Source organism: Phoxinus phoxinus, assembly GCF_949152265.1.
Source record: "Phoxinus phoxinus genome assembly, chromosome: 3".
NCBI classification, from domain to species: domain Eukaryota; kingdom Metazoa; phylum Chordata; class Actinopteri; order Cypriniformes; family Leuciscidae; genus Phoxinus; species Phoxinus phoxinus.
The window spans coordinates 12060344-12079311 of NC_136878.1; the positions used below are offsets into that span (position 1 = coordinate 12060344).

Genomic DNA, 18968 nt, shown 5'->3' on the forward strand with positions numbered 1-18968 from the left:
AACGGACCATTTGAAAGAACTGATTCAAATAATTAATTAGGTCTATTATTTACCACAAAAAAGTGCAATAGTCATTGTTTCTATTCCCAATATTGTTTAAATGTATATTTTCAGCAAAATATAATTCGTATTTATTTTTTACTTAACATTTAACTGTTGTGGTTTATAATTTTCATTATCAGTTTTTTTTTTGACTGGGCAAAATCATCTAATTTTAGCTTTCTCACACTACCCAAACCTCCATGTGACCTTTCACTCCAAGGGTCAATGGCCTGTTGCACACGTATTCTATCTGCATTTTGAAACCGAGCTGCAAGAACAAAAGCCTCGCAATCTGTTTTTATTACATATCAGCTGTCGTGTGTAAATGTTTCTGCTGTTCGCTTGAATGACCGGATAAGCTATTGTTTGACAATTTGGAGAAGAATGGCTTTCTCTCCCCCCCCATTTCATGAATGCAGGCCAGGCCTCAAGTGTTTGTTTTGGTGTTACGTAGAGCTTGGCTGGCACTGTCAGAGCTTATTTCATTTACCCAATGGACCAAATGCTTTCATAATCTTATTTTTGTCTTTGTGTCTGTTTTCTCTCTGCAGTCGGGCCGTATAGATAAGGCCTACCCTACAGTATGTGGCCACACTGGCCCAGTTCTGGACATTGATTGGTGCCCTCACAATGACCAGGTCATCGCTAGTGGATCTGAAGACTGCACCGTGATGGTATGTCACCCTTTCCTCTCTTCACTTCCACACATCCACTGTCATCATTTTAACGGCCTTAGAAAACTGATGGAATTTTAACATTGTGTCAGACTTGATGCTAATTAACACAGACGCTAGATATACTGTGAGAAATGTGTAATAAATTTGCATAGGTGAAACTCAAAAAATTTGAATATCGTACAAAGCTTCATTTATTTCAGTAATTCATCTTAAAAGGTGAAACTAATATATTATATAGACTCATTACATGCCAAGGGAGATATTTCAAGCCTTTATTTCTTATTATTTTGAGGATTATGGCTTACAGCTATGAAAACCTTTTCACAATAGTCTAATTTTGAATTTGGTGTTTTCATAAGCTGTAAACCATATATATATATATATATATATATATATATATATATATATATGAAAGTATGTGGAAAATCATTGCTCAAACGGTAGATCAGCTAGGTAAAAAAACACATGATGAGAAGCGTTTGTATAATAAAATATAGACAATCACAGACATTTGCATTTGGACGAGATTAGATTTCTCAGAGGACCGTTGTTTTTGCCGAAAAACACTAGGAAATTTGCCCTGGAATTTTTACTGAGGTCGAATGAGAGAAAAAACAGACATATTTGACAGATTTCAAAGGGATTGTATTCGTAAAGTTTGTTGGTGAAACACAAATTTCTCCAACGTCCCCCTGGAAAACTAGTATCGTCCGAATAGGGCTTTACTAAATAAAATATTTAATTTCTGAAAAATAAAAAACTGATCACCAGCTTTTGAATGGTATTGTATGGATAAATCAACAATTTATTCTGTAATCAATGCATTATGTATCATTCTGAAGCAAATTGCATTGATTACAGAAATCAACTAAACCGCTGCAGTCGTTTTAAACCTTGTTTATTGATGGGTGGATTTGACCATTTCTAGATAAATTTCCTTAAATAGCCAGCATCACTTCTCACCCCACCCATTGAGTCCATGTGTGGCTGGCAAAGTTTGCCCCATGACTCATGCGAACTGCAATAGATCGGATCACAGCATAACTGAAGGCTTGCTCCTCTAGACTGTTTTAGATTAGTTTAAGCCCAGCCTGAAGTCATTGAATCAGCAGCTACCATTTTATAGTTCTGAGGTCAGTTTGGCTGGCTCTGGGTCCATTTATCACACTACTAGCCCTTATTTGGCCAGTGTGAAGAAAAAAAACGCAACTCCAGTGCTTGTGTATGTGTAATGAGTGTGCACGTGTTGAGTTAGTTTATTAGGACACTGTCTCTCGTCCGCTCTCTTGAGGAATACTGAGGCCGGGAAGTTGATGATTCCTGCTGTTTTGCTCTGTCCTATCTTCCTAGATTCATAATGTATTGATTATGGCCGGGCATTGACACAAATTTTACGATTCGATTCACAAGCTTTCGATTCAATGATGATTGATTGTGGCCTATCAGTACATGGCAAATTTCCTTAAAGGGATAGTTCACTTTAAAATTAAAATTCTGTCATCATTTACTCACCATCAAGTTGTTTCAAACCTGTATTAATTTATTTCTTCTGCTGAACACAAAGAAAGATATTTTGAAGAATGTCAGTAACCAAACAGTAGTCTGTACCCATTGACTTCCATAGTATTTTTTTTTCCTACTATGGAAGTCAATGGGTACAGACTACTGTTTGGTTACTGACATTCTTCAAAATATCTTTCTTTGTGTTCAGCAGAAGAAATAAATTAATACAGGTTTGAAACAACTTGAGGGTGAGTAAATGATGACAGAATTTTAATTTTAAAGTGAACTATCCCTTTAAGAAAAAAAATCTCTCTCAATGTTGTAAACCATACAGGGAACCCCAGTCGGTACATCACTATAATAATATTAAAAGTTTGTAGGCTACTTGCATTTAAATTACACATTAAGTTAAGTTCTGATATTATAATACTTTTTTTCAATGACATAATTAGTTCGATTTTACACGTTTTAACAAAATATATATAAACATTTAAATGGTGGCTGCCATAAAAAAAACATGAAGGATTTATTAAAACAAAATAAGTTAATTAAAAATACAACGAATATGCAACAGTTTATTTATTTAGCTGACTAACGATTTTTTGGACATTTGAATGGCTTTTCTGAGGTATGTCACAGTTTACAAGCTTTTTATTGACGTCGTTCCACGGTTGAAACACTGATTGAGCCATTACATGAGACATGATACGGATTTCTCTTAATAGTATAATATGTATCTTTTAACATACCATTTGATGTTCATTCATGTTTATTAAACTAGTATCAGAAGAGATGATTGGTTCACGTGCTGCTGCTTGTATTGAACGGCAACAACAATCTGTCACACCTTAATGTGCGCAAGAGCGCAAAAACAGTATTTATTGTTTTGGATTTTGTAACAAAACTGACAGAATTTGAATGGTGAGACTTTTTCACATCAGATGTAACAAGGCACAAAGCTTTTTGAGATTTGTTGGATTGGAAGCACGCTACAAAGTTTTGTTCATTCAATTGAGAACAGCATAAACTGAAAGATCGATTCTTGTGATTCTAAGAAATGATATCGGTTCTTCAAAATGAGAACCGATTAAAATCAAGAAATCAATATGTATATATTTTTTTACCTAGACCTAATATTTAGGTATAGACATGCTGGATGGTTATTTTATTCGTTTTTAGGGGATGACAATGTTTGATTATCATGACATTGAACAGGTTTAGCAGTGTCTCCTGTCTATGTAAAGGAATAATGTATACTCATTCAGTCTATTATTACACAGTTAAGAAGAGGTAGATATACAGAAATATTTAAATGTAAATTGTTGCAGTTTTTTTTCTAATCATCATAAAATTATTAAGATAGCTATTTAATAAATGCTGAGAATAAGCAACATGTAGAGGGAGATCAAAAGGACGTTAGAGAGGCTTCAAAATCGCATATTACTATTTCTGTCTTATAAAGTTAAAGGTCATTATACTTTTAATTCTTGTTTAAATTGATAAAACTCTGCTGGACTCTTTTATTTGCCCTCTGCTGCCATCTTCAGACAAATTAATGTAATTGTAGAAGTTATACAAAATGGCTTGATCCAATTTTGGATCATAATGGAATTCATTTTAACAACTACGTTTGATGTGGTGTTATAATATTTGTTTTTTATGAATATTTTGAATTAGCATTTATTTTTAATTGTTTCTATTACTTCTATTTTTTATATATTTCTGTTCAGATATTTTTGTATATATTTATAGCATGATAGCTTTATTTCAATAACCAAAAGCGATTTTGTAATAGTTTTAGTTAACGATAACTGGTTTGATTTTACTTCACTATCAAGCATCTTTGCATTTGTGAGATGTTAGATAAAAATGTGAATATATTTTTCTTTCTTTGTTTGTCCTCAGGTGTGGCAGATCCCAGAGAATGGTTTGGTGACCTCCATGTCCGAGCCAGTGGTGGTGCTGGAGGGTCATTCTAAAAGAGTGGGAATCATTACCTGGCATCCAACCGCTCGCAACATCCTCCTCAGCGCAGGTGAGAAGAGTCACCTGATCCAGATAGAAAAAGCAAACATTAATGTTCTGTATACAGTTCAGTATCAAAACACTTACAGGTTGGATAGGCAATTTTAGGAGAGGTTAGCAAAAGCGAGCTACCTTTGAAAGCATAAGATCCCACCCTCCCTTCAAAGCCACGCCTCCTTCAAAACACATGAGAGCACAGCAGGGAGCAAACAAAAGCGTCATGAGAGATGGCATTAACCTCATGTCTCAAAGCACATGACATTACAGTGATAATCAACATGAACAACTTAAAGAGCACTGACCTGTATCACTTGACCGCTTCAGATTCATTTTGGCGTTGATAGTGTTGCCATTGAAACGCATACATTTGAGTTACAAACTGTTTAACTGGATTATAAACTCGGACCGAATGTAATGATTGGACCGATATTTTATGGTTCTACACCTTTCACAGATGATATGCATGCATATAAATACGTTTAACAGGGGTGTGAATTGTCACTGGTCTTACGATTTAATTAGATTATGATTATCATTTCAACGATTCAATGTCACGATGCATTGCAATAGCCCCTTTCACACGGCGCGTTGATTGCCGGGAAATTGCCGTGAAATTGCCAGAGTGCCTTCTGTGTGAACGCAAACACGTCCCAGGATTGATTCCGGCATGGATCCCGGGTTGGGGACCTAGTAACATTGCTGGGATCAATCCCGGAACGCATCCTGTGTGAACAAAAGCCAGGATCAATGCCGTAAGGGGTGGGTCGTAATGATGACGCACGTTGTGCCATCGCGCGACTCTAGAAAGTTTAGAAGATGTGTGTGATCGCACTCACAGATCCCGGAAAATCACTGGCAGTGTGAATGAACCAAAATCAAACGATCCCGGGACAAATCCCGCATCACATTATCAGTGTATTTTCCGGAATCTCTGTGAAAAGGGCTATAATTACTGCACATGGCTACATTTTCATCAATGAAAACAAGCAGTCAGATATATGAACAACCTTTTTATTTGATCTGCTCCAAGAAAGTACACTTCCTGAATGTAGTCAAACTAAATTCATATCTGAACGTCTATGGTCTGAATACAGCAGACGACAGGAGCACTAATAAACACTAGTAAATACTAAAAACGCATGAAACTGTCAAGTATTTAGGCTACTTAAGTTACAATAACACTCACACACGTACGCACACGCTCGCATGCGCACACACACAAAAACACACGCACACGCTCACACACTGTAAATAAAAAAAATTGTGGGTGGCTGGGTGCAAATAGCCCCCGTCATTTTACGCTAGAGAGACAAGCGCGTATGCGATGTATGACATCAGAGAAACGTCTGTAGGTCATAACGGCTATAATCGATTATGGTCTACTACTGCATCGATGCAGTATCGTCAACGTCCGGCGTCCGCATCGCGATGCATTGAAACAATTTCAACACCCCTAACATTTAGATCACTCAACTTAGTGATTTGCTATCAGGACGTGAAGAGACTTTCAACCAGCATAACAGAAAATGTTCCTTGAACAAATCAGCTACCCTGCCTTTAAATGGAAAAAACAATCCAGCTGCTTTCTAATAAATAGATTCTTCATCATTCAAACATGATTATTTCCCCATCACATGATTTTTCTCCCGGGGTTTGTCTGCAGGCTGTGATAACGTGATTTTCATCTGGAATGTGGGCACGGGAGAGTCCATGATCACCCTGGAGGATATGCACCCTGACATCATCTTCAGCGCCTGCTGGAACCGCAATGGCAGCCTCATCTGCACTGCCTGCAAGGACAAGAGAATCCGTGTCATCGACCCGCGCAAGGAGGAGATCATTGCGGTAAGTGGAGAGAGTTTTCTGAAGTGAATAGGCAGATAAAAGTTTGTGAATTACATGGACTGAAAGGTTTCTCTGGCGTCAGTTTTTCTCAGTTGAAGCGCTGTATATTCATGCGTTTACTTGATCCAAAAAGTATTTGGCTGCTCAGGTTTGAAAGAATGTGAGCATTGTTGTGATGTATTATGGTGTGTCTCGCTGACAGGAGAAGGACAAGGCCCATGAGGGTGCCAGGCCCATGAGAGCCATTTTCCTGTCTGACGGAAAAGTGTTCACCACTGGTTTTAGCCGCATGAGCGAGAGACAGCTCGCCCTCTGGGATCCGGTAAGTTGCCATGGAAACTGCAGACAAATTTCAATCTAACACCTGCTCATAAATAAATACAAACAAATGCACTTCAGACTGGCTGGAATACACTACACAACTTTTAACATCTAAATAGGCATCATATACTTGCCGACTTTGTAAATGGTTACAGAGAAAAACTGTGCATCATACACTACCAGTCTTTCAAGTCATCACAAACTAAACGAACTCACACAGAAACGCATGCCTTTTTGCTAGGAGACGCGTTACCGATTAAAACAATGTGTTAAATATCAAACATGTTTGATATCCTCCGACTGGATGGAATCAAACTTTAAAGCTTAAAAGAAATTGGAGTCTGTGATCATCATACACTACAGGATTTTCTGTGAAATCTGTCAACTCAAATCTGCTGACTGGCCCTGACTTTCGGTTACAACTTGTCCAGACTTATAATCAGGGCAGCAATCTTTGCTCAAGTCTATTCCAGCCTTAACTTATTAAGGATTATGCTTTCCGAACAAAGATAATTAATTTTGGTTGCAGTTCCTGACACAAGTGACATATAATGTTCCTTTGTAATGTAATTATAGACTATATATTTTCTCTGTTTGTCTTCCAGAACAATATTGACGAGGCGATCTCTGTCCATGAGATGGACACCAGTAACGGAGTCCTCCTGCCCTTCTATGATCCCGATACTAATGTGGTCTACCTGTGTGGAAAGGTAAATGCAGCACATACAGTACCATTTAAAAGTTTGGGGAATGTACAATTTTTATTTTTCAAAAGAAATACTTTTCAAAATACTTTTGTTCAGCAAGGATGCATTAAATTGATCAAAAGTGACAACAGGGATTTCTGTTTCAAATAAATGCTGTAATTTTCAACTTTCTATTCATCAAAGAATCCTGGAAAAATATCCCATTTTCAAAAATAATATTAATCGTCAACTGTTTTCAACATTTATAATAATAAGACATGTTTATTGAGCAGCAAATTAGCATATTAGAATGATTTCTGATGGATCATGTGACACTGAAGACTTGTAGTAATGATGCTGAAAATTCAGCTGTCATCACATTAATTAAATTTTTAAATATATAACAATAGAAAATTATTTTAATTGGACTTGTGTATATATATATGCAAATTTTTTTTTTTTTTGGTGTTAATTTAAATGTGTGGTTTTATTTTATTGGCTTATATGTTTTAAATTCAGATTCAATAAAATTATTGAAATTAATTAAAAAATCTAATATTTAAAAAATATTAAATATTTATCTAAAATAAGATTTTTTTTTTATGTTAAATGTTTTGGTTTTCAGGCAAGTGCATCCAGAATTTTTGGTTCCGGTCCAGAATTTTCATTTCGGTGCATCACTAGTTTTTAGTCTCTGACTGAGGATTTGTTTCTAATAGGGTGACAGCAGTATCCGTTACTTTGAGATCACGGATGAAGCTCCCTATGTCCATTACCTCAGCACCTTTACCACTAAGGAGCCTCAGAGGGGCATGGGATACATGCCCAAGAGAGGGCTGGACGTCAACAAGTGTGAGATCGCAAGGTATAGCAACAGCAATTATCACACAAGCTAATGGAAGTATGTGGGAAATCACATGAAACACGTCAGGAATTTTATCCTAATTTTATAACCATATAACATTTTCACATTGCATTTGTTTTACTGATTATATTGCTGTAATTAGAATATTATTAAAGTGCCCCATTATACTTTTTCGAATATTACTTTAAGTAATATACATTTTTGTGAAAGTAAAAGTTCTGCAAAGTTTTCAAGATCAAACTGAACAACAAAAAAGGTTGTCTCCTAAAAGAAATACCGGTAATCGATTCTGAACTGCTGAAATGAGTCATCAGTAATTCCAGTCTCTCTTCCTGTTACAAACTTGCGTTCCAATGTAACAAATGTGCATAATGCAAGACTGAAATTCAGATGGTAATAGGTCTTTCGTTTCAGACACACACTATTAGCGGTAGACCAATCACAACAGACTGGGACATCTGACCAATGCGATTGAATCTTTGAACAAACTGCTTTTAGGCTCTTTGAGAAATGAGGTGGTGTGCAAAGTGTTTATTGACCTTGGGTGCATGTAAACCTGTTGTAGGAGACCTTCAAACTAAATTATGAACCTTTAAAATGGCATAATAGGGGCACTTATTAATAATGACAAATTGAGAGGCAAATCGGCTTAAATGTCATAATGTCTTGATGTGATGCAAAATGAACAAAGAAAACATGTATATCTATGTATCTTGAATTCCTTTTTGTTTTAGGGTGCAATATGACATGATTTTTTTTTTTTTAAATTAGATACTTATTAGACTTTTTGGATTGTTTTTTTTTTCTTTATGTTTTTTATTTAGTCTAGGTTTTACTAGTTTTTCATAAACTGCTGAGATTTTTTTAATGTAGAGTTTGTAGTGCTGTTCATCAACACCAATGCATACAGGGAAGATGAAGAGTCCCAATCCACCCAAAAGAGGGCAGCACTAGACCTGGTTAACAAAGGCCTGCTGGATCCTTCAGATTGAGATTTATAAGATTTAGGGGGAGTGATTAATGAATATAGGTTCAGGTTTGGTGGTATCTAATGCTCTTAATTGAATGGTGTTAATTTTTTTCTCACTCTTTTATCTGTTATGTTTTGACTTGCCAAATGAGTCATGCACTAACACCTGCTACCCCTCTGAACATGTTATAACAGACTTGTGTGCTTGTGTGTTCTCAGGTTTTACAAACTGCATGAGAGAAAGTGTGAGCCTATCATCATGACTGTGCCAAGAAAAGTGAGCCTTTTGATTTTGTTTTACCATTTTGTTTTTAAGAGTACAGCAACACTGTCAATGCTAAGCTACAACTTCCTCCTGTTTTGACACCTGTTTTCACACTGAGGTTTGATTTATTTAGTACCACTCCACCACTGCAAGTCTTCCTTCACATATTATTATTTTGCTTTAAACTGCAGTATGTTTGCACCATCAACATGTATTACCTTGGCTGTGTCAGAAATCGCCTCCTGTACCCTTGAATAGGGCACAATTTGAAGGGACATTTGCAGTGGTGTCCGAAACAACAGTGGACGTTATTGAGTGCACTCATTCAATCCCATAATGCATCTTAATAATGAGTGTACAATGAATGTACACTCAATGGCTAGAGAATACCACTGGTCCAATGTGGGTACAGCGTAATATTATATAGGACATCGGCGCACTCTGTCCAAATTCACTCACTCGTTTTCATTCACTCCTTCAACTGGACTATATTAGTGGACTAATATAGGAAATAGTGAATGAGAGTATAGGAGGTGATTTCGAACACAGCTCATTAGTTATGATGACCGCTGTTTACCACTGCACCTAGGCAACAATGCTGGAGGAGTCAGTGTGAAAAATAGCAAGCGTTGTTCACTTAACTTTTTTTGTTAATGGTTGAGTCCCTTTGCTTTTAATAAGGATTCAACAATAAGAATGACCCGCTGAGGCAACATGAATTTTGGACCTGTGTTGTCATACACTAAATCTTTTAGCAATGTATTTTAATATTCACTGGAAATAATTTTTAGGATTTACATTGTGTGTAAAAAAGAAAAAAAGAAGTATGTATGTATGTATGTATGTATGTATGTATGTATGTATGTATGTATGTATGTATGTATGTATGTATGTATGTATGTATGTATGTATGTATGTATGTATGTATGTATGTATGTATGTATGTATGTATGTATGTATGTATGTATGTATGTATGTATGTATGTATGTATGTATGACACTTTTCCATTTTAAAATATAATTTATTCCGGTGATGGAAAAGCTGAATTTTCAGCAGCTACCAAAGATTGATCAGCATTCACACCAACCAAGCAACTGAACTCTGTATCTGCATCCCAGTTGTTTATATTCCAATAGTTAGCATGATTCATATCCTGCATATCCTAACATCTGATAACACTCTTCCTTCCATCAGTCGGACTTGTTCCAGGATGACCTTTACCCTGACACGGCAGGTCCAGAGGCTGCCCTGGAGGCCGAGGATTGGTTTGAAGGGAAGAATGGAGACCCTATCCCGATATCCCTGAAACATGGATACGTCCCAGGCAAGAACCGCGATCTCAAAGTGGTCAAGAAGAACATCCTAGACAACAAGATGAGCAAGAATACAGAGAATACCGCCCCTGCCATCAAGACTGCCACCTCCACGCCATCTATCGTGAGTGGGACTCATTTACTGATTTACTTATTCCTGTTCAGTTTATCTTCCACCAGCATTTTTTCCTCTGTATATCCCTCTCAATTTTTACACACAGTTCCCATTCTCTTCACTAATTTAATTGAAAAATATATAATAAACACAATTTATTTAATTGGACTGTAATTTACACTGCTGCAGTTGTGACCGACATGCAGCTAAATTATTGTATTGTTCAAGGCCAACTTCTCATTTTGGCTTGCATATAGTGTTTTTATAGTTTTAAGGATGTTCTACAGCAGAACCAACCCCCGACCAAATGCCGGTTTAACCACATGACAGCATCACCACATGTGTATCCTGCCCTCTAAACCCAGCTCTCTGTTCTCAGGGCTGTAATCATAGGAGCCAGTGCGCTGCCCTACAAACTCACCAATGTTAGCTGCTATTCATCACACCTAATGATTATCCTACAATCTGACTAAATATGCGTTTTAATTATTTGCTTATGGCAGCGTTGGTATTGTTAACTATTAAAAATAGTTCATTAATATTTGTGAATTGAAATAAAGCTGAATAGAAATATATAAATATGACTATCACATAACAAAATTACAAAAAATACTCAAATTAAAATATTAAAGGGGTCATAAGATGCTTTATAATGTTTTCCTTTTACTTTAGTGTGTAATGTATCTGTTTATGCTTGTATGACATCTGCAGAGTTACATATAGTCTCCCACGAAGGTATTTATTTTATCTAACGGAGAACACAGATCCAGACCTGCCTAAAACGGCTCGAACGAAGTTCAGATTTTACTTCCTCGACGTCACAACGTGAAATATTAGTTGGTTCCGATCAATCGGCTTGATCATCTGCATTTTCAGACTCCGACTTGGGCTCGAACTGACATGGTAAAACCGTCGAATATTATTAACTGTTTATATAAATGCTTTAGAAGCCTTGGAAGCTGAAGCTTGCGATTATGTTAAGAGGCATTATATTTCCAACACGCTTGAGGTATCTGGCCAATCACAACGCACTGGGTCAGCTGGCTGATTGGAGCGCTCTTGAGCTTTTTTCCTAAAGAAGGGCCTATGCATCCTGGGAATAGAGAAGCTGCAATAATTTACAGTATGTTAAAAAATAATGTGGTTTTTTAGCATTAAAGCATGTTAACCTATTCAGTTTCAGCCAAGAATCAAAATAATGAATATGACCCCTTGGATATATCCTATAATGGTAAATAAATAATACGAAAATAACACCGGGTTCCCACGGGTCCTTGAAATCCTGAAAGTTTGTGAATCATCTGAATTTTTTTTATTTTATTATTATTCTTGAAGGTGCTTGAAAGTTTCCTGGACAAAAATTCCATATTATTCCCTCTGGTCCGCTAATGTGTTGTTTCGCCAACACTTCGTGGCCTATGCACACTATCTTGCTTGATTTACGTTAGTTACGTGCATTTACGCGTTATGTTAAGTGTTTCCCGCGTGAGGTGCTTTGTGTTGTACGTTGCCATGACGTTCACGCACACACGAAACTACTACAATGGTACCTCAACGTTTGTTGTTGGACACAATAAATGTGTCCTCACATTAAGTCCTCTAATTTGAGGGTATTGGACCTGGAAATTTGAAGTTGTGTGAGAACCCTGATAACACTAGCATATAGGCCATTGATTTGTTTTAATTTAAAACAGGGTAAGAAGATGGGCGAATGAAGTGATGCACCCATCATGCTTAGTCCCTTCTGTACAAGCTTGTGGAGGCAGTGTTATGATCTGGGGTTGCTTCACCTGGTCAGGCCTAGGTTCAGCAACATTGTGTGGCTCTAAAATGAATATAGTGGATGACCAGGCTTTCCCATCAATGCCTGATGTTCGCCTCTGCCATCCTCAAAACAAGATCTCGGTGAAAATATATTATGGACTGAAATAAAAAGTTTGACATTGCAAAGGTTTATCGAAACAATGCCATGGTGAATACATGCTGAATACATGCAATTGTGATCCAACAAAATATTAGTGTGCCCGTTTTTTTTTGGCAGGGCAGTTTATATTGGCACAAAACAATGTTTTTTTTTATTATTTGAATATTTAAATCTATTTTATACTGAGACAATTGTTCTTAACATTTTGTCTTTCGCTTTCTTTCTTCCTCAACAGAAAAGTGAAGCTAAGCAGGACGAGCTTTTGAAAGAAATGAAATCTCTCAGAGAGCTTGTCAGCAGTCAGGAAAAAAGAATTGCCAAACTTGAGGAGCAGTTGTCTAAAATGGACATCTAAAGGGACCCTGTAATCCCCTCCCCTTCTATTCAGGATATCCCATTGGCCAGGTGGGCGGGACCCGTCACTGCCAATCATCATGACAGTGTTCCGTCTGAAGCCTGCCTTGCAAAGACTCCAACATTCCAAGATGATCAATTATTCCTTTTGCATTCCCAAAAACCTGTTTACACCTCATAGCATATTTGGAAAACTACAAACGTTATTTCAAAATTTGACCCGTTTAGCTTTTACTCCAAATCTCACTCCAATTCTTTCTGCAATGGCTGTGTTTTTATCTGGTGTTCTTGAATGGTCTTAAGTTTTTGTTTTGTTTTTCTTATTAAAAATTGTGACCAAGAAAATTGCATTATGAAGCAGTTACATAAACTTGATGAGCTCAAAGTTTGAAGTAGCCATCAGTATTGCAGTTCCTCTCTCGCCCTTCTGAGTTGCCAAATTTATAGTTTTGCTATAAATATATAGAGTTATTCACCTCCCTGACAGTATTTGACTAGCTTTTTATTTTGTACTTATAAGGGACTAAGCAATAGTAAGGCAAGGAGGGGGAATCATTGGAACCATTTGTCAATGTTATAGGTGTCTTTCTAAAGAATAAAAAATAAAGATTTTAATCAACCTGGCAAACATGTAAAGTTGAAAAAGTTTACAAAACAGTACTGGAAAACAATACAGGTGCTCTAAAATATTCCACTGAAGATGTTTCTTTGCTATTCAGGTACCCATGTATGTATTAAGATAGTAATTAGGAAAATAATTCTGGTTCTGGTGGTTGCAATGAACACAGTTAATGTGTACTCTCCTTACAACTCCAAACACTTTCTTGATGGCAGCAGTTGCTCATCATAATGGTGAATGCAAGCAAAACATGAGGATATAAGCTCAGAACAGCATTCGCTTTAGCAGCAAAACTTGTCCATTGCTTTACCGGCTTGATAGCTTTTACTCTGACTCTTACTTTGTTCCAGTCAGACATTGTTCTGGTCTAAGAAACCCTGTTAGCTTTGCTTTGCTTTCTAATTAATTCCTTCAAATCTCATCTTGAGTTGTGTCGTCCATACCATCTCAGAAACCAAACTTTCAATTCAACAGCTTTGTCTGTACATGTTTTCGCTGTGCATTATAGACCGTGACTACCAGCAAAATAATGAGTCGTGACTGACTTCCTTTTCCTAATGTCATCTTGCGACACGCTGTCTACAATGCTCTCTTAGCCAAGCAGAACCAATTCTCTCAAGGGGCGGATCACGTCTAGATTATCCTTTTACGCTGAATTGTGTGTGCCACAAGATTGAGGTGATGACAACTGGTTTTGTTTTTCAGTTTGGTTATGTATTTTTTCATGCCAAGAGAGGAAACTGTGATTCTGTTGATCAGATTGCTTCGGCTACATCCTACGTCAGAATGTTCTCTTGTGGTTTTCATGTTGACACTTCGACATATCTCATTTCTGTTTGCATCACTGCCTAGTGCCTCTTTCTTAGGTTCTGAAAAGCACCTTTCCTTCTCCACATGCTTTTTAGTCTAAAATAGCCTCCACCTCATCTCAGAACCAACCCGACCTACAAGTACTTCATTTCAAACGAGTCTTCAGATCTCACAGCTACAACGCAATACCTCTGTCATTTGCATTTGCTTTTGCTCTCTTTTGGGTGAGGTTTTAAAGTGAAGGGTTTGAAAACGTAGGGACCGTGTGGGTACAGATGTGCCAAGCTTGATCAACTTCAGGATGTGTGATGGATCCATATTGAGTGTTTAAGTGGCCTCAGGAGGCATCTGTGATGCACCCTCGAGTGTGTGGTTTCTAAGGAGTGAATGAATAAAGTGAAAAGGGATTTAGGTAGGTTGAAAAAGAAAAAAAGAATGCAGGAAGAAGGGTGGATGGTAATGATTGATTTCGATGCTTTGTAAATAAATGTTTTTAGTTTTCCTTTTCCTTTTTTTTTTTTTTTTCCTTTGGCTGTAGGAGGGTGTTTGTCCATCATTTGGAGTTTGATGATTTTAAGGAAATTCCCCATTTTTCCCCATCCTTAATGCACACTGTGAGCCTTTTGTGTCCAATGATAAAAATCGAAAGGAAGGATTTATAGAAATTCAATTGTGCATAACTCTTCCATTTTTGTTCATTCATCTGCTTCAAGTATAAAGAGTCTTACTGATTACCAGGAAAATAAAAAAAATAAACAGAAATTTTGGCATTTGTCTCTAATTTTTTTCTCTAATTATAAAACCACTTTGTGGAACCAAGGTTGGTTGGTTAAAAGTTCTAGCTTACTGTTTTAGAGGAACTAAGATATGATATTTAAGTATCTCTTGCTCATTCGTGTTTGCGTCAGAGTTTGTGAACCTCCGCTTTAGCCTAACGCTTCATGAGGTTTGACTTCCTGTATTTGAGTAGCTTTGAGACATTGCATGTGAGTGTGTGAGGGGAGATAATTTTTCAATCGAACTCCAGATCAAGAACCTTTCGGCGGTAGAAACCGATGGTACGTAGATTTGTTGTCAATTTGAATTGTCTTTCAAAAAAGATGCTATTTTTATATGAATTTGTGATTTTATTTATTTTTAAATCCTTCAACTGTAGAGAGTACATGGTTTAATATCTGCAAGGAAATTGTTAAAGATCTAAGTTTCATAAGTGTTACCATCATGACAGTAATTGTAATATGTTTAAAGTTGAGTTGTGAAGTGTTGTTAACAGTACAACAATGACATATTGCCGTTAAAAGGAAGTATTTCACCCAAATGGTCCAACCACATGCTATAGTCACAAACAGCCACATGAGCTTGCAAAAGTATGAGCAACACGTTTAAATTCTTCTTCCATTTATTGTTTTGTTCTCATTGACTGAAGGTTCCTCTCCACTGAATATGCTTAATATTGGAAAAGCTATCAGACAGTATATGAATATGCTTGTGAATTGTTTTATTGGTGATATTTTGTGTGTCCAAAGAATTATTGCAACATTCTGTCTTTTTTGTGCAGATGGCGATGGTGACTAACAGACTTGTGTGTTTACCAGTTCTTGTTTTGCTGCTGACTTTGAGTAGTTTGGTCACGTCAAGATATCTTAGGATGAAAAGGGAAATTGGTCACAACACAACATCGATAAACAGCAGCGACACACACAGTACAACAGGTGTAGCTGAAGCTGAGAATACAAGTAGCACGACTCTGGAAACTTTAAAAGTCTCTGCAACTACAGATTACCACGGTACTCCAGATTTGAACCACACCCAACAGAAGTACTCTGCAGGAACTGAGAACCTGACAGTCCACCAACCAACAGATAACGAGAATACTTTGTACACCCAACTTCCCACAATAAGTAATAGTCATAGTAATGGTACTGGACACATTTCACAAGCAGGAAGTTCTGCCCCCACATTTCCTGCATCGTTTGAGCCCGGCAAGGTAACAGAGAAGCAAACGAGAGCAGCGACTACGAGAATGTCCACAGATACGAATAGACGTACCACAGCAGTTATCTCAACGGCCACTGTAAAATCAACCACGGTAACGACCCACTCATGTTCCACTGCCTCTTCCCAAGATGGCAGACTTGTGAGTCGCTGCCTCATCGCCATTGCCTCGATGGCTGCGTTGACGACCATCTTTATCGTTAGCACCATCTGTTTGGCTACAAAACTTTCGGGATACAGATACAGGCACAAGGCGCATCTTCTCCAGGAGACTGAGATGGTCTGCATTTCTGCCCTTATGAATGATACCGATCACCCTGTTCCAAAGCCAAGGCGACACCCTAAAAGTAATGGAGCACTGATCCCGAATACTGAGGATGGAGATCCTGACGGAGATAATCTTACTCTAAACAGCTTTCTTCCTGATACCGAGGGCCCTCTTTAGAAGTGTAAACCTTTCACCTGCTGTGTGCATGGAAATGTTTACTCTTACACTGTGTGTTTTTTTTTAAGTCAGTGTTCAGGTCTGACAGAAACCCAGCTCTAGAATGGTTTGCACTGTTAAAAAAATCAAAAGGTACAATTTTACAGCATATATGCTACAGGGTTGCCAGTGTCTCACTCACTGTCTTCACTGGCTTTGAAATGCCTTTCAAAACAACCATTCTATTAGATATGTATATGTAAGAGTTAATGCCCGACGAGGTGTCCATTGTCAGGTATTAAAGGGTAACTAAACCCTAAAACAACTTTTTTTAGTTAATGATCTGTAAGACTGGGGCTTTATTAGTGCTGTTCATTATTGATTCAAGTAATTTTTTTGACATTTGGGTATAAAGTGTTTTAATTCCACAATATATGGTGTAAAAACGTCTGAGTGCTGCCCTCTTCAGGTTGAACGGTGGCTACTGCAGTTGAATTTTCCTATTGGCAGTTGTGGTACCCTGTGATGTAAGAGGGTACCAGCTAACCACGCCCTTGCCTACAGAGAGATACGTCTCAGATACCTCCACTGGGCTCTGCCCACTTTTCCAGGATTTTTCAAATATTGCCAGTGGGTGGAGTCAGGCTCTGACCAGGGGTTTAGTTACCCTTTAATGGACGCTGCGCGTCGGATGGTTTACGCCTCGCCGTCGTCCATTAATACCTGACAATGGACACCTCGAAGGGCATTAACCCGCTTATACCATGTTCACTTGCCAAATAACAAAATTTTAAAACATTAGTTTATATTTCAAAAAGAAAAAATGTCCAGGGTACTCAAGGAGTTCAACATAAGGAAGTTTTTTGAAGGTGCTCTTTGGGGTTGGGAATTCAACAAAATGTAATAGAAGGAAATCCAAGGCACTCTTCTTTGGAAATATATAAAAAGCCTTTATTAGATTGGCTATTTCATAGTAGAACATTTAAAAAAACATGGGGAAAAATGTTTTTTTCACATTTTCTACTATGAAATAGCCAATCTAATAAAGGCTTTTTATATATTTCCAAAGAAGAGTGCCTTGGATTTCCTTCTATTACATTAGTTTATATTTATTTTAATTAGTTTTACAATCGAAATCTAATAGTTTTAGAACTCCTTTACTAGGTGTCCTACATAACTTTTTAATGGACACCCTGCAGCCAATCAGAATCGAGTATTCACCCAGAGTATGAAGCATGTTATTTGGATTGGTTATTTGAACCAATTATAGATTGGTTGTTCGAATCTTTTTTATATTCTGGGATTAACTATAGGTGTCTTTCATACTTGTATGGATTTTTAAAAAAGTGCATGTTTTAAATTCTAATAAATGTATGCATGTCTAAAGTGTTTTTTAGATATATATATGTATTATTTAATCAGTGGAACATTTATATTTTAATTGTTTTTGCATGTTTTAATCTTTTAATGTAATCATTCCAGTGTTGAAATACTGCTTTCTCCGAGGAGCTCAGGCATTAGTGAGGTTTGGCAGAACATATTGCTGAATGTGTTCTATTCCTGCCTGTGGTTCAACCAGCCCTGTATAATTTACTCGAACAGAGTGATGTTGGAGATGTATCACCGTCTGAATATAACATGTTATCGTTGCAAATTTACATAAAATATATGCTTTCACAAGTTTCCAAAAATGTTTTGATTTTGTGCCGAAGTTACACACTTTCCATTGTTTGAATTAAATAATGGCCTGTCAACAAGAGCACTGAGAAAAGCAACAGTTTTTTTTTCTTTTTTTTTCTTCTGTTTTCACATTTAGTTTCTTTGGTTTTATAGTACTTTTGTATACATTTTATTTTATGCTGTATAATTATATTTTCTATGTACATTCTATACGTTTGTCGACTCTAGTATGAATGCATTAAAGCACTTAACTGATGAATGTTGTGCAAAATGACATGAAAGTCATTGTGCAGTGTTAACCCATTACCCAACAACTAATTTAATAAATGTTATCAACTTTAAAGTCAATGTAAATTGTTGTATCCAACCCATTTTACTTACACAATGCGACTTACAGTAATTTCTTGATTTTATCCATTGGGAATAGATTGGGCCGTGAAAAGTGGGCATTACTATACCAGATTTGAGCCAGACCAATACCTTGCTATTTGACTTGGTTAACATGATCCAATAGCCTGTGTGGTCTGTGACATC

The 18968-nt window shown here is 37.0% G+C and overlaps 2 protein-coding genes across 5 annotated transcripts in view; both read left to right on the forward strand.

The window, feature by feature from the left end:
* coro1ca (coronin, actin binding protein, 1Ca) overlaps nt 1-15105 on the forward strand; it is a 54435-nt gene extending 39330 nt beyond the window's left edge. For all 4 annotated transcript variants that reach the window (XM_079607728.1, XM_079607729.1, XM_079607731.1 and 1 more), the window contains 9 exons: nt 594-716; nt 4128-4257; nt 5911-6092; nt 6295-6414; nt 7019-7123; nt 7819-7964; nt 9154-9211; nt 10395-10637; nt 12788-15105. In XM_079607728.1, the coding sequence (XP_079463854.1) occupies nt 594-716; nt 4128-4257; nt 5911-6092; nt 6295-6414; nt 7019-7123; nt 7819-7964; nt 9154-9211; nt 10395-10637; nt 12788-12907 (1227 nt within the window). In that variant the 3' untranslated portion in view covers nt 12908-15105. The remainder of the gene's footprint in view (nt 1-593; nt 717-4127; nt 4258-5910; nt 6093-6294; nt 6415-7018; nt 7124-7818; nt 7965-9153; nt 9212-10394; nt 10638-12787) is intronic.
* A 160-nt stretch (nt 15106-15265) lies between these two features.
* On the forward strand, nt 15266-18774 carry selplg (selectin P ligand). The gene is made up of 2 exons (XM_079607759.1): nt 15266-15393; nt 15894-18774. Exons 1-2 carry the CDS (start codon nt 15391-15393, stop codon nt 16773-16775), a joined length of 885 nt encoding a protein of 294 aa, XP_079463885.1. The 5' UTR covers nt 15266-15390; the 3' UTR covers nt 16776-18774.
* Nucleotides 18775-18968: the final 194 nt, after the last annotated feature.